The sequence below is a fragment of the Leptopilina boulardi genome, unplaced genomic scaffold (assembly GCF_019393585.1).
Source record: "Leptopilina boulardi isolate dan_hultmark-lab unplaced genomic scaffold, ZJU_Lbou_2.1 LbouV2_229, whole genome shotgun sequence".
In the NCBI taxonomy this organism is placed as follows: Eukaryota; Metazoa; Arthropoda; class Insecta; order Hymenoptera; family Figitidae; genus Leptopilina; species Leptopilina boulardi.
In genome coordinates, this window is record NW_026137784.1 from 2,612,539 (window position 1) to 2,629,325 (window position 16,787).

Below are 16,787 nucleotides of genomic sequence, written 5' to 3' on the forward strand. Positions count from 1 at the left end.
TTCTAATTATTTAATACTTTTTTTACAATTGTTGAAATTATTTTATTTTTTTTCCAAAATTTATTGTGTTTCTCCTTTTTTTTGGAATACCCATCGCTCACATTTCGAAATAAGTTTATCGTTGCACTGCTTATTGACACTGGCCTGAAGCGACGGTGAATTTAATTTACAGGCTTTAAATTTAAAAAAAAAAAAAAAAAACAGAAACAAAATGCAATAATATTTAATTTGCATGCATTTATAAAGGGCGTTTTTCGTCGGTGTTGGAGATCTGGCCACTCTTGAATATACAAAACTATCTTTCTCTCATCTTAAACTGTTAGAAAGCAAAATAAAAACCAAGTGTACAGTTATTTATTTTTATTTTTTTATGATGCTGCTTCCCTATTTTTTAATGTTAAATTTCAAGAAAATTTAGACGGCTGATTGTTAATTTAACCATTGCAATTTATCATTTACCCTCATAATTATTTTTTTTTCACTAATTGTATTAAAAATTTTATTAATTCAAATTATCTGGTAATTGGTTAATTTAAATTCTCTATTAAATAATTAACATTTTCTTTATTTAATAATTTACATCTATAAAATTATCTTCAGATTAATAATTAACATTTAATTTAATAAACAAAAATTTCCTATAAATTTAGTAATCGAAATTTTCCATAATTTTTTATCATCAAAATATGTCATTAATTTTTGTAATTTAAAATTCCTTATTAATTTAATAATAATAATAATAATAATTATAGTCTCACTATTAATTTTAATGTGACATGAATGCAGAGCACTTTTAATTATATGCGACGCCTTAACACACACAACACTGATTCACTGAAATTTTCTTCATTTTGATGTTTTTTTTTTTTTTTAGTGTGGGAGAGAAATATTTTTTGAAGCGTGAATGAAAAATGTAAATTTTATTTATTATCACTTTTAGTAATTACAATAATCGTTAAATTATAAATTTCTATTTTAATTCATTTTAAGAGTAAAAAAATTAGACTTACTTTTCTAGTAATTTTTTTATTTTTATTTTTTTTTAATAACAAGACAAAGTAAATTATAATAAAAAAAAATAGTACAGAAAGTATAAACGAGAAATATAAAAGAAGAAAATTAAAAATATAGTGTTTAAATATAGTTGTTGGAAAAATGTGATAAATGTGCAAATATTGAAAATTAGCTTTTTTTTTTATTAAATTGCAGTAATCATTAATTAAGTGTCTGCACTATAAATTTAACATCACGCTTCATTAATAGATAGTTTCATTGCAACAGCAAAAAAAAGCGAATTCGACTAATTACATTAAAAAAAAAGAAATTTTACATTTATGTAATAAGATTCGGAAATTTAAAAAAAAAATTGATAATGAAAATATTTAATAAGCTAAATGTGGAGAAATTAAATTCTTATAATAGAAAATAGAATTATTTAATAATATGAAATAATATAAATTTAAAACAATAGATAGTAAATATGATTAAAAAATAAAACTAATTTTTTTAAATTTCAAATTTAGAAAGTGAATTTAATTTTCATATAATTATGAAATTAATTCTCTATAATAATTTAATATTAATTTGATAATTTAAAAATACAAATAAAAATTAATAATTTTTTATAATTAATTAATTATTTAATGAAAAATTGGTTGAATTCGCTATAAGAATAATTTTTAATGGCTAGATAATGTCCTATATGGAATTGTTCGAAAAAAAATCATTTTTTTTTTTTCAAATCCTTCATGTGGAAACTTACATATTCAAAACGTGAATATTTTATCAATAATATGTATGTTTAAAAATTCCTCTGAAATCGTGTTTTTCCAACTAAATAAATATTGAAAAAATATTTCATCATCATAATTTATAATTGTGTAATTTATAAATATTTCAAGAGTTTCTAAGTTAATTCAAAGAAATTATAGTTTAAAAAATTCTAAAAATTAATAAATACTAATTTTTTATACATTCAAATTTTTAATACTCTCATTAATAGAGCAAAATTATGAATGAAAGTTTTCGTGATTTATATAAATTGTGTTAAATAAACATATTGAATAAATCAGATCATTAAATAAAGAATTAAAAAGTATCATTTGAATGCTCATGAAAATCGTTATCATTATAAATTATAAACAGATGTTATCCAAAATATTATTTGTCGAAAACTTAGAAAAAAGTTTTTTTAAAAAAATTGATTAAAAAATAATTTTGAAATTTGAGTTTTCTATATGGATTTGAAAAAAAAAATTTTCGAAATTTCTATAAGGGAGAAAAATAAAAAAAAAAAAAAATGGGATAATGGTGGTGTGAGGATTGTCAATAAATGAAATGTTTTGTTTTCTTGTCCAATGATAGGGACAATGATTTAACGCCTCTCGAGGGTGGTCAGCTTTCCAACAACAAATTGTGCTCAGGACACTCTAGTAATCGTTGTGCGAATAATAGTAATAATAATAATGGTAACAATAATAATAATGTGGGTGGCCCGCTAATGTCGGTGGCGCATCTAAACGGTCAAGTGAGTGGTGTCAGTGGTCGTGGTTTGACATCATCGCAAGCGACAACATCAAATAATTCGGTAACATTTAGCACAAACGATAATTGCAATTCATTAACGTCGCAAAATCCATTCAATCAATTTTCGGGCAATATGGACTTGGAATTTGAACTTTTCCCAAGTTCCACGTGGGACTTGGACAGTAGCAGCGGGTGGGTTGAAAGGCCCGAATCGAGACAAAGCGGGCCACCAAATTCACGACCACCTTCCCAACCGGCTGCAACCGCCGCATCTCCAAGTCCCCAGGGGGGAACGCAATTCACGTCAAATTCAGCGGTGGCATCACACTGCAGTCCCCTGCGTGCGTACAGTCCAACATCTGCTCACACCTTCAGTAATTCGTTCCCATTCAGTCCACTTCAGGAATCGCCAACGCCGATGAACGCCGGTGCCAATGGTGGTGGAGGTGCAACTGCAGCCGTTGCCGCCTCAACAATTTGCAAGAGAATTGATCAGGACGTCAAGGGATGTCCAAGTACGAGTGGAACGAGCGCTCCAAATACGCCAAGTGTTGAGACTCAAAATAGTGTTGTGTCAACCGAGTCGGTTAGGCTCAGGAACTTGTTAACCAAGGGAGCCAGTGCTAGTGAGGATAGTCAGGACAATGACGCGGATAAACCGAATAAGCATAGGATATTAAAAACATTGTTGAATCAACAAGACGACGATGAATATCATTCGGAACATAGTACTAGAGTGCGTACAAGTCCAAGCAGTGCGCCAAAACCAAACACGGAACAGCCCAACATTATGCTTCTCCAGGTAATGCGTTTATTTTTTTTTTTTTTAAATTTCATTTTTCACTAAATTAATATATTCAGAGTATCCCACTCTCAATTCAATTGCAAGTTAATTCCTTATTTCGAAAAATTGCTCTTTTTCAAAAATCCTTGTATACTAAATTTTTTGCATTTTAAGTTATTAAATGAGAAAAACGACGACGACGATGAAGAGGCAAGGGTTGGATTGAAGAAGAGTAATGAACTTCTTCAAAAGCTATTGAAAAACCAAGACGAAGAGAGGAAACAGAAAGAACAAACGGTATGAGTCTCGATATAAATTTTTCAAAATTTTCTAAATTTCTTCCAAAAAATATAAAAACAATTGAATTAACTTGCATAAGTTAGATAAAAAAATTTTATCTAATTTTTTTTTACAAACAATTTTTTTTGAAAATTTCTAATAGAATCAAGAGGATGATCCTCTGTTGAGAAGTCTTGGTTTTCAAAATACCACACCATCACCGTCGCAGCCAAATGAAAATTCTCAAGTTCCGCGTAAAAGATCGGGTGAAGAGATGAATATGAATTCATCGATGAAACGACCAAGGGACGGTACGCATCCCCCAGCGTCTGCTCCAACTTCAACGAACAAACATTTGTGGGAGAAGAACAAAATGCTTGCTTCACTATTGGCCAAGCAACCTGAGCAACCAACCAAAATTCCACCGATCGATGCATCTGTGATATCAGCGACTCCACAGGTAAAAATTTTATTTTTTAATTAGAAAATTTTTTTGAAAATTAAATTAAATTTTGAGAAATAATTATATTTTTTGCCGATTGGCCTTTGTTAAAAAAAATATTAGCTCCTTTTTCAGGATAAACTCCCTCGAGTGACGGATCGCTTGAAGCAACCGCCACAACAACAACAACAGCAGCAGCAGCAGCCATGGACTGCTAGTAGAATGCAACAGCCAATTGGCAATAATACTATTACCACAACTGCAACTTCGGCCCGTACTCCTCTCCAAAATCTACCTAGACAACAACTACCTCGCCAAGCAGCCAATGTCTACCTCAGTCATATGCTAAGTCAAGTGAGTCAAGTAAGTAAAGTGTGAAAAAAAAAATTTCTTCTTTCTCTTCTTAATTAATTAATTTTATTTTCTTTTTCTTTCTAGACGCAGCAACAAAGGCCTCAAGTAGAACAAATAGATTCGGAATTTATAAGTGGCGGAGAATATCGACAACCAAACACGGACCCTAACATTTGGAATAATCAATCAACGGATCCCGATCTTAATGATATTTTGGAGCAGTTTGTCGACTTTACTTCCAATCAGACCAATGAAGGTAAAATTTTCAAAATTAATATATATTTATATTTGCATAGATATAGAAATATTTGATTTTTTAAAATTATTTTTGCAATTTGATTTTGTAATTAATTATTCTGATGAAAATTAATTTCAAATTGAATTTTAAATGTAATGAAATTTCAGATTCGTCTGAAACAACCAACGATTTGCTGAGTGTTGCTGAAGTACCACATGACATTGTCGTGAATGAAACAATGGCGATCAACGCCATTCAAAAGTCATTAATGCTTATCGAGGCTAAAGTCAATTCTACGTCTTCCAGCATCACGATACCGGGTACACCTCCAGCTTATTCCACAGCGGTACGTTTCCTTCATTAGTAAATTAATTTACGAAATTCTCTCTCGTTAATTAATTCTCGTCGAAACTAATTTTCTATTCTAATTTCTTCGATATTTTTAATTTTCTTTGATAATTTTTTAAATTTTTGGTAATTTAAATTTTTTCCTATTATTATTTGAAAATTTGTTTTGTGTGATTTTAAATTCAAAAATTGATGTTAATTTTGTAATTAAAAATTTTTTTTAAACAATTTCTAGTTGGGCAACGCGCCAGTTGTTACAACAAGCCACAATTATCAAGCGGCAGCATTGTATCAACAGCAACAACAGCCAAGAATGAGATTTAATGCCCAACCGGGAATTAGACAAAGCGCTGCGCAATTTACGCCCCAACAACAATTACACATACAGCAACAACAGAGAAGTAATCTTATTCAACAACATCAAATGAAACAACGATTGCTTCAGCAACAGCAACAACAACAGTTGCTTATACCTTCCAATGCTACAGCTACGGACCAAATAAACACTGGAATTCATAACATTGACAGTCTATTGAACAACACTGTTGCTCCAAATGTATCTTTACAGGTAATTTTTCGTTTTAAAATTCCATTTGAAAATTCCATTTGAAAATTTCATTTAAAAAATTCATTTAATGAAATTAAAAGAATTAAATTAATTGAGTTTCCTTCTTTTAGAGGTCAAGTGTAACGGATTCGCAAGTGTCCCCAGGATATGGGGGTTCCGTCCAAATGCCTTCTGGGCACCGGCTTGCTCACTCCTATTCTCATCCTTCCACGTTATCTCAGCAGTAAGTTCTTTTAAAAAAAAAAATTTCCTTCTTTTAGTGATGTTTTTTATTTATTTTACTCTCTGTTCTATTTTTTCATTGCCTTTTTTCGAAATTATTTATTAGCGAAATATAATTTAAAACATATTTTTAGCCCCGTAAATAATAACTTCAGTAGTGGTCAGCAAGTTTCCGCGACGGCGAGACTATCGCCGCACTCTCCTGCTGGCATTCTCTCCTTCTCTCATCCTCAACCTTTGTCGCCTCGAGTCTCGCAGGTAAAAAAAAAAATAAACGAAATGATAGATTTATTTATTTATTAATGATAGATTAAGATTATTTTAATGAAAAAAAAAAAAAATGTTTTCTTGTAGGGAAATTATGGTAACAGTCCAAGAATGTTTAATGTTAATCAAGTACGACAACAGCAACAACCAACAACCCAGCAACAACTTCAACAACAACAGAGATCGATGCCTTCACCTGGAACACCAGCGTCGGCGCGACAGTCGCCATTTCCCGCTGAAACTTTCCCTCCACCTGCAAGTCCCACTGCAAGCCAGTTTCCCCCTGTTCAAATCCAAAATGCTAACAACCCTTCCACGCAGTACAGACTTCAACGAACCACGTCTACTCCTTCGGCTACAACACAATTGCCAGGTAATTTTTTTCCCCCATTCAATTTTTGTTTTCACTTGAAATGCCGATTGATCTTTTTTTAGTTTTAGAGAAATGTGTGTGATTTTTTACTTTTTACTTGCTCTTTTCTTTTTTGTGTGTCAATTTTTAGCACGATTTTTTAATATTTTTTTTTATAGGGCGTCTACTGATATATAAAATTTATTTATTCAACTTTTTTTTTTTTTAATAAACAAAATTGTTTTAATGAAAATATAATTTAAAAAAAGTAGACACCCTAATTCGCAGTAAGTATATTATGAATTAGAAAAACAGAATTTTTGTCAAATAACGTTTTTATGCATATTTATATATATAGCAAATAAGTGAATTTCTCATAATTGTATTTTGTGCTTTCGCGATATCGGACACAAAAATAGGTCTTTCCAATTAGATGTACTTCTTTTTTTGAGAAACATTTTTTTTACAGTCTCCAGATAAAAAAGGAATCGAGAAGAAAAATGAAATAAAAGTTAATGAATTACTGTGTTTTTTTTTTGTGTGTGGAAAAAGGAAAGGAGGTAGACATTATTAATGTTACAGGTGGAATTGGTTCACCACGTCATTATGGTGGAGTAAATAAGGAACAGGCTCTTTTATCACCTAGTCATCCCCATTCGGGTTGTCCCGCGACCCATAATCAACATAACGTCACCAATACCCAACACTTCTCGAATCAGCAACACTCATCTATGATATATCACAACACCGCCAATACAATCAACACTGCTGACGTACAGAATCAAAATCAGTACTGTTATGATCGGACGTCCGTTCCACTCTATCAAATGGGGCCTGGGGATGCGCAGGACACTAGGCCTCTGCCTCCCAGTAATCCTGCTAGTCACCAAATGGGTGGTAAGTCATGTGACCTCTTCATGTCATGTGACCTTCGCTATGTCATCATTCCCTCACTCGTTGTTTAATTAAAAAAAAAAAAAATCACGCATATTTCAGGCATGGATCTCCGAATTACAAAAAATCATCTCTCATTTTTTTAAAAATGCCACCTAACTAAAAAAATTCATCATTTTATTTGTTGGGGAAACATTTTTCATTTTCTCTCTCTCTCTCTCTCTTTTTCATCCCCTTGTGTTATCGTCTTCATCGATGTATTTTGCCTGTTTGTTTCGTTTTTTTTTTTTTTTTAAAATAACGTGCTAACACAATCATTTTGAACAAAAATTTTCATGTCTCACTTTGCACTTTAAAAAAAATTTAGTCGTATGATTTTCTTTTAATTTTGCAGATTACTTTTATTAGAATGACTTATTGGAATCTTAAATAATTCAGGGGCTATTCATTAATTACGTAAGGGTTTTTAGGGGATTGGGGTAGAAGCTATTACGTAAGATTTTTACAAGTATTTTTCTATTTGTATTGTTGAAATTAATTTTTAATTACATTTAAAATTTTTAAAAACTTACGTAAGAAGAGAAAGGTCTAAATTTTCTAAAAGAAATGAAAGTCATTCGAATTTAAAAAATCTGATTATTAGAAAAAATTCAATTTTGAAAGTTAAACATACGTAATTAATTATTGATTCGCATGCTTCTCGAGTTTCTAACCCCCTTGTAAAAGCACTTTTCCAAAATATGCAATTTATGCTCATTGAAAAAAAATGTAAATATTGGATAAAACTTTTATTTTTCAAGGTCTTTGGCCTTTTTTACATTTTTCTCACCATAATGCGTGTTTTTCACTGAACAAAAAAAAAATCATTACACCTCACTGACATACATTCGTACTCTAATTTTAGAACTTTTTATGTTCATAAACCACGGTCGGATTGTGTCGTCATTTTTTTTATATACACAAATCATATCATTCTAATTGAAGATTTTCTGTCAGTTCTTCAATTACATACATCATCCCCAAAACTATTTCTCTGATGTGTATCCCGTTAAATATTCTGGAAATTCTCTTGAGGAGAGAAAAAGACAAATTCATTTCGTTTGGTAAATATTTCCTGACATCATTTCTTGGAAAGGAATTAGCAAAAAAAAAAAAAAAATCAATTATTCTAGGCATTTTCTTGTTTTGCAGTATCGTCAACAAATTGCAAATTACAACAAACTACTAGAACTGCAATGGCACTTCTTCTTCTTCTTCAAAAAAAAAAAAAATAATTTATTACTGTTATTATTATTACGTGTTGCATGTCGCTTTATTCACAGTTTCCAGCACCACATGTGTCATAACCATGCCCACTGGATGCGCTGTCTTCTCATCTGATAATCATATATTTATACAATTACCACAATATTTTCTTACGTAGCAATATTTCAATTTTTTTTTCTTGATATTTTCGAATTGAAAGAATTTCTTAGTGAAAATAAGTTTTTTTTTTTCAAAAAATCTATTTAATTTTTCTGATAAAATTCATTTTTATCATTAAAATCAGATTTGATTAAAAATAAAAATTGAATAATTAATAAATGTAAACAAAGAAGTTCTTTCAATTGATTGAAAAATTAAGCTGAAGTTTTCAAGATTTAAAAAGCGAAATTATTAATTTTTTTTGGTATAATATTATTCGTTCGTTATTTTAAATATTGTGAACTTCACTCGATTTTATGATAGAAAAATGAAGGAGTTTTCGATAATCAATAAATCATTATTGAACGTAGTTGATAATTTAGTGGTAATATTTTAACAGAATTTTTTTTGTCCAACATACATTAAAATAGGTATTTACTAAAAAAAAATTAATACTAAAAAATTACTTGAAAAATTTAGTAACAAAAAAATGTAATTGTTTCATATTAATATTAATAATATAATTAATATTAATATCAATAATCAATTATTAATATCAAAAATAATATTAATCAGAAATAATATAAATTGGATAAAAAAAATATGATAAAATAAAAAATTGAATTTTATTACTAATATTAAAAATATTCTTAAATTCAAGTGAAAGAGAAAATTAAAAATTAATAATAACACGTGAAATGTATGTTGGAGAAAAATTCTAGTTGTATATATATTTGTATATAGTGTTTTTGGAAGAAAAATCAGAGTCAGTGCACACACCAATATCCTGAAAAAATTGTTTGCAGCTTCGTCATTTATTTCAAATTCATTTTCATTCGTTGCTATTGCATATTGTGACATTAACTTTATTATAACCAACAATAATTCATCAGTGTCTAAAATTTCACTGTCATATGTATTCAAAAAAAAAATTTATCAAATAGTTTTAAGAAAATCCATGTAATATTTCTTGTTATTTTTTTTCTTCATAGACAATTGCAGATTTACTTTTTCATCCAGTTGAAGATGATGAAATTTCTGAGAATATTTATTATTATAGCACACATTATTATTATATTTAGAAAATACGTTATGAAAAGTTTTTAACATTTCTTAAAATTTTGTAGTTTTTTTTTTGTAGAAATTTAGTATTTTTATTGCATTTTTATATATATGTAAAAATTTTATATTTTTTTTAGAACTTGATTTAATTCTTTTTTAGAATTAGAATTTTTTCTCGATTTTTATGTGTATATAATGTAGAATTTTAGATGATAGCATTGTTTTTTTTCTATATTTTTCATTAATGAGATATTTTTTTTAGAGTTTTTTGCATTTTTCTAGATTATGTGCAATTTTTTTTTAGAATGCCATAAATATTTTTATTAAAAATTCTGGAGTTTGGATTTGCTCTTTAGAATTCTTTTAATATTTACGAGTTTATAGATTTAATTTTTTGTCTCTATAAATTTTCATATGTATTTTATATTAATTAAATTATTGAATTGGCCAATTAATTTTTCATTAAAAAAATATTATTTTTTTTTATCTCGAGCAAATATTCATGGATAGTGTAAATAAATAAAAAAAAAAATTTTTTTTCGTTACAACAGGTAATTAATTTAAATAAAGTGTAAATATTGAAATTAACAATTGTTTTCAGGAAATGCAAGCAGTACTGTTAGTATGACATCGGAATTTGTTCGTCAAGAATTGAGAGCAATTGTTGGTGCCAGGACGCAACAACAACAGCAAAGGGTGCCTAATAGTCTTCAGAATAACTTGTCTGGTCAAGTTTCTCAGGATGATCTCGATGCTCTTGGACTTACGTTTGAAATGTCTTCTGCAGGTAGGTTCAATTCTTTTTTATTTTTGAAAAAAACAAAATATTTTATACGGTTTTTTAAGAATTTGAAATTTGAAAAATAATTCGAGAAATAAAATTATTTCTGCAAAATGTTACACATGGGAAATTCGGGGTTAATTGAAATTTACGCTCTTGTGGATATTTCACAAAAATTATTAATTATTAGAGAATTTTTACTTTGGATTTTAAAATTTATGACCTTTTTCGAAAATAATTACTTTTAGGAAATTAAAACTTTTTGATCGAATTTATTACATTATTGAATGTATAGTTTTTTTTTGCAAATGAAAGAAATAGAAATAAAAAAAATTAAAACCCTTCATTTTAAAATGAAAATAGATACATTGATTTAAAGGAAAAAATATTTAACTAAAAATCCAAAAAGAAAAAAGTTTTTTAGAAAATTGGTTACGAAGAAAGTTTTTTCACCAAGGGCGTTGAGTTGATTAAATTTTGAATATAGTTAGTAGAAAAAATTAATGAATATTAGGAGTACAAAAATTAATATAGACAATAATACCACAAATATAGAAAATACGTCGCGTTTTTTTTTTTTTTTTTTTTTTCAAAAAAAAGCCTTAGAATCCGATAGAGCGTGTTAACATGCGTGCATTTTGTAAGAAAAGGCAACAGTTGTTTAAAGATTATGGTAACAAGTATTGTTACAATGTCCCAACCAGGTGAGCCTGTGGTTAGCGATGGCCCTGCAAAGAGCTGGGCCATTGGGAGTGCCGGAAGCGCCCCCTCTTCCTCCAGGGTAAGACCCCTCCGACAATTACTTTACGTATTTTTTGATTTTGTATGCTCTGTCTTCCCTCTTTGCTTGGCTTTAGAAAAAAAAAAAAAAAAAAAAAAACAATACTCATTGTGCACGACATGTTAATTATTTCTTCAGATATACTGAGCGTAAAACTTGTAGAGGGTAGTTGTATACTTATTATTATTATTCTGCATGCTTGAGTTTTAAATAGCTGATAAGAGACATTTTTATCTTTTATAATCTAAAATTATGACAAAATTTATTTCATATTAGAATAATATTGATTTAATTTCAATTGCAAAAATTGTCATTGTTTTCATATTTGTTTTTTTTTACTTTTAGATTAATTTTCTAATTTCAATTAACTGAAAACATTTTTATTTTTTTTATTTTTTTTTTTTTTAATTAAAATTGGATGAGGTATTTTTGGTTTTGGTTTTGGATACAATATTTTTTTTTGCTTCACTTTTTTCTAAAAATTAGAATAGTAATTTTCTATTTTTACGAATCGTATTTTTTAAATTATAATTTCTTTTGAAAATTTCTAATCTTAGGGAAAAATTTGCATTTTTCTCTTAAGAATTAAAAAAATTTGCTTAAATTAATTGAACTAATTAATAAGTTATCTGTGATAATAATAATAATTATGTGATTGATAATAAATCAGTCTCTTATGAAATAAATTTAGCCTTTTAAAAAAAAAAAATCTCTTTTTCAACTTCCTATTTAAAATTCTTTATTAAATTTCGCATTAATTGAAATTCCATAGCTATATGCGGTTCTTAATTGTATTTAAGACTTTTTTATAATTCGATGACAAGATCTATTTTGAATCAAGCTTTACACTCAGTTTTCACATTTAGAATTCAGTAAAGCGAATCTTCTTCACGTAACAGCTTTAAAAAAGTACTAATTTCATCCGCGACACGAAAAAATTAGGTTCATTTTATTTTTATTTTTTTCTTTTTTGCTAATAAAATTAAAATTTCTTTTTGAGAATGATGATAATAATCATTTCCTATGCGTATAATTTTTTTGTGGTTCATTTTTAGAATAGGAAAAGGGGTGTATCAGATGATATATTTTTTATCGAATAAATATATCTTCCTTTGTCTTTCGAATTGGTAAAAATTATGTGTATTTAATTTTTTTTTTTTAATTTTGACAGGGGTTGTTAAGTTTATTTTATTTTAGATTCATCTGATTTTGAGAAATACTTTTTTTTTCGTTAGGATTTTCAATACTGGGAAATTATTCCTTTTTTAAAATAAAATTTTATTTGAGAGTTTTCACTCTTAAAAGAAAATTGAAATATTTTTTTAAATTAAAGTTTAATTCTACAGAAGGAGAATTTTTTTTTATAATTTGAATAAACACCTTTGGTGAAAATATTTTGACAATTGAAATGATACTAATTAAGGTTTTTCTAAAAAAAAAAAAAAAACTTATGGAAACTTTCAGACTTACTCTAATTAGATCACTAATTTTTTTTAAACATTCTTATTGCAATGAAATTTTTAGTTTAGAATATTATGGTGATGGTTCAGAATGCTTTAACATTTATTTCATCATTAGAAATAAAAATGCAACTTTTGAGTAATATTTTTAATAAAAAAACGTAACACTTTCTTTTTAAAATTAGATAATTCTTTTTTTTTACTGCTTATTTCTTTATTTCTATTTTTTTCAAATATAAGTTCTTAAAATGCATGATTATTAAATTTTTTTGCAAACAGGTAAGCAATAAAAAAATTTTAATAGAAGAGGAACTCTAAATTTATGTTTTTTTTTATTAATTAGTTAATAATAATAAAATTTTTACTTAATAAATAATTAATAGTACAATTAAAAACAGTTTTAAATTATTTTATTAAACAATTTTTACCAGTTAATTAATTTTCAGTAATGGAATTAATTTAGAAATTTATGTTAAATAATTAATTTAATTAAAAAAAAGACAACTTTTAAATTCATAAAAGTCATAAACAATTATCCAAATAACAATTATTCCCATCACTAAAAATAAAAAAAAAAGATACGTTACCTTGTTTCAAAAAAAAAAAAAATTAAGACAGGTTCATGAAACTAAAAGTTTATGTTGCTTTTCAAACACTGCTATTATTGTTTCTATTAGTTGCTTCGCAGAAAGCAGTGAATTTTTTCATCGATAGTTTTGCATATGCAATAATTAGAAAACGATAGAGTTCCTTGTTCTTGTCTCAGGCTTCATACAAATAAAAATTAAAAAGAAAATTTTTTCTTTTCTCTTAAATTCAGCATTAATTTAAAAAATAAAAAATAAACGCAAACAAAAATTGAATATATCTTTGGTTTTGATTTCAGACTACTATCGAAGAAGTGGCCCAAGGTGATCCAAAAGCGTCACTGTTGCAGAAACTTTTATCCGAGTGACTGCTGGCTAGCATCTCGCGAATGAAGGAAATATATGTAATATATATTTGAGTGATGGAAAGAGTATATACAAACACACCTACATTACATAAAAAAAACACTATACGTTACGGATACTATTGTATTATATGTAATACTACACGTAAAAGCAGTATACAAATACGTATCCCCAAGTACAATGCGAACAATCACACAAAAGGTTTCGATAAAAATATTTTCCGAGAGAAGAATTTTATTGTCCCGTGAAAATCAAGTTTTCAGAAAAATATTTTTCTGTACAAAAAAAAAAAAAAGAGTAGTGAATCCTATAGTTACGGGCAAAAATTTTTAAAAGGAAGAAAAAAAAAGCGATAAATTCCCTCTGAAGGAAAACAAAAAAAAAAAAAAAAAATTGCGGCGTGAAGAAATTATTTTTTTGAGAGAGAAAAATGAAAGTTTCTCGTGAAAACGAAAATTTCCATATGTGAAGAGAAAAAATTGTACCTCTGAGAAAATGTGAAAATTTCTCATGTTATAAGGAAATGAAAGAAAAAAAAAATTCTTTCCAAGAGATTGAAAATCTTTTTATCAATGAAGAGGAAAAAATTGAAGAGGATACTTTTTTTTTTGTAAGTACAACAAAAAATTAATTAAAAAGGAAAACAAAATTTTTTTCTGGTGGAAGGATATTTGTTAGCAATAATTTTTTTTACGAGAAACTGTATATTCAGTTTTTTGTAAAACAAAAATTATTATTTTTTTTTGGAAAAACAAAATTTTTTGGAAAACAAATTAAATTTACTATATAAAGAAATAAAAAAATTAGCTTTTTTTAAATTCTTATGTTTTTCCAAAAAAAAAAAAAAAAAAAAAAAAGAGAATCTCTTGGAAAATTGTTTTTTCGAAATAAGAAGAGAAGCTTTTCAGGGAAAAAGGCTGTTGTTCCGAAGTTCAAATCCGAGCGAATTTATTCAGGATGTACAAAGAAAAAAAAAATGCTTATAAAAATAAAAAAAAGGTGAAGTAGTTTTATTCTTGAAAATGCAGAAAAAAAAGCCCGGAAGCTTTTTTTTTTGAAAAAAGAGGATTTTTATTTTAAAACATTTTCTTCTTATTTTTGCATGTTATTTACGTTCTTTTTTTTTATTTTTTGTTGGCATTGTATTTGGTACCATTTAAAAGAAAGAAAAAAAAAAAAAAAAAAAAAACTACGTAGGTACCTCAAAGGTATACTTTACTATACCACTGGCTGTTGAACATAGAAACTATTAAATAGGATTAATTATTGTACACAGAAAAAAAATAGAGCACTATCATGTTTTCCCTTAATTTAACATCTTTTTGACTATTATATTATGAATAATATATTTGTGATTGTAAGAATCTGCAACCAAAATGTGACAAAGAATACTTGTTGTTGTTAATATGATTATAATAACGATTATTACTATTATTTTATTGACATCATCATTATCATTATTATTATTATTATTATTATTATTATTATTATTATTACCAATATTATTGTTACAACTACAATATTATTATTATTATAATAGTAAGGTTTATTATTTTATTATTATATTATTATTATATTATATTATATTATATTAATTATTATATTACTATTAATATTGTGAAACACTTGGCGTATGCATATTTCTATTCGATAGTAAGGGTACCTTTCGCAAGCAGGGTGGTCTAAAAAATTTTCGTAATTTTATTTTTTGAAAATGCGGCATAATTCTTAGGGAGCAAAACGGACAAAGAAAATTCAATTGGCCGCCTTTTCGCGATTTTGCGGGAAAAAAAAAGATTTATTCCTTGAAATTTTTTTTTAATCTCCCCCTCTCCCCCTTTACATGTCGATTTACGGTTTTGCATGTGGCTGTGTTTCGATGGTCGAAAAAGCTGTTTTTTTTTTTTTTAAGATAATAGAGTTTGCGTTAGCAAGAATAGAATATTTTTTTTTCTTTTTTAGACATATCGACCATCGTTTTTTTTTCGTGTATTTTTTTTTTATTATGTTTGTTTTTGTTTTTTATTTGTACCTTGAGTCCGATTGTCGCGGATTTTTTGAGACTCAACGCTCGCAAAAACGTTTAATTTAATTCTCTCTCGAACACCCCGGGGGAAATTCCGATTTTAGAGAAAAAAAAAAAAAAAAAAAAAGGCAGTGAAAGAAAAGAGTGTTTATATATTATATATTTTTTGGACAACCCTGCGTTTAAAAAAAAATAAAAATAAAACAAAATGTATATATTCGTGTATGGAAGAAAAAGAAATCGACCTTCTATTTTGCATAGCTCGGTAATTCTCTTTTTCAGATCTTAGATGCACACTAAATTACTTCTAAACGACATACCGTTGTTAAAACACAAATGAAAAACAAAAAAAAAAAAAACAAATTTTTAATTATAGAGATGTTCATAATTATAATATTATATATGTGTAGGTGTAACTGCATTATTTTGCGTTCACCTATATAAGGAGAAATATCTTTTTTTTCTTTTTTTTTTTTTTTTTTTTTTTTTTTTTAAATGACATTGGCTTTTATCCAAGATTGGATGAAAATGCACGTCGGTTGCTGAGTTTTGTGTTGATAAAGACAAAGGAATCGTGTTCCTCGAACAATTGAAAATTTTTCTCTAAAAAAAAAATTATTGTTTAATTGAAATTGTAATTTTGTTTTTTTTTCAAGTGTTTTTAATTTATTTGGATCATGATGTTTTTTAATTTATTGAATTCTTTTAATTGAAAAAAAAATATATAAATATTTGTATTCTTTGTCAAAATATAGAATACTTTTCTCTTTATTAAAAAAATATATATATATTTTAGCAAAATTTATTAGAAATTGTATTTATAAATATATTTTTTTTTTATTAAAATTTAATTTCTCTTATAATAATTAACGCATGCAATTATTGCTAAATATTTGTAAAATATTTGCAAAAATTGTCAAGTATTTTTGAAAATTTAACTTTTTTTTAATATAAAATAACTATTCTTATGTTTTTTTTTGTCAAAAAAAAAAAAAAAAAAAAAAAAAAAAAAATTATAACGTATTTTCTATGTTCTTTATTATTAT

General features: G+C 26.9%; 1 protein-coding gene across 10 annotated transcripts in view; it reads left to right on the forward strand.

The window, feature by feature from the left end:
• Positions 1-16,228, forward strand: part of LOC127280078 (nuclear receptor coactivator 2) — a 101,810-nt gene extending 85,582 nt beyond the window's left edge. For 3 of the 10 annotated variants that reach the window (XM_051302846.1, XM_051302848.1, XM_051302849.1), the window contains 14 exons: positions 2,365-3,328; positions 3,485-3,607; positions 3,753-4,049; positions 4,155-4,394; positions 4,470-4,641; positions 4,791-4,969; positions 5,207-5,539; positions 5,650-5,762; positions 5,896-6,019; positions 6,116-6,401; positions 6,963-7,277; positions 10,342-10,527; positions 11,226-11,302; positions 13,649-16,228. In XM_051302846.1, coding sequence (XP_051158803.1) covers positions 2,365-3,328; positions 3,485-3,607; positions 3,753-4,049; positions 4,155-4,394; positions 4,470-4,641; positions 4,791-4,969; positions 5,207-5,539; positions 5,650-5,762; positions 5,896-6,019; positions 6,116-6,401; positions 6,963-7,277; positions 10,342-10,527; positions 11,226-11,302; positions 13,649-13,717 — 3,478 coding nt within the window. In that variant the 3' untranslated portion in view covers positions 13,718-16,228. The remainder of the gene's footprint in view (positions 1-2,364; positions 3,329-3,484; positions 3,608-3,752; positions 4,050-4,154; positions 4,395-4,469; positions 4,642-4,790; positions 4,970-5,206; positions 5,540-5,649; positions 5,763-5,895; positions 6,020-6,115; positions 6,402-6,962; positions 7,278-10,341; positions 10,528-11,225; positions 11,303-13,648) is intronic. The other 7 variants (XR_007842774.1, XM_051302847.1, XM_051302853.1 and 4 more) reach the window with 7 other exon arrangements.
• The last annotated feature ends 559 nt before the right edge of the window (positions 16,229-16,787 follow it).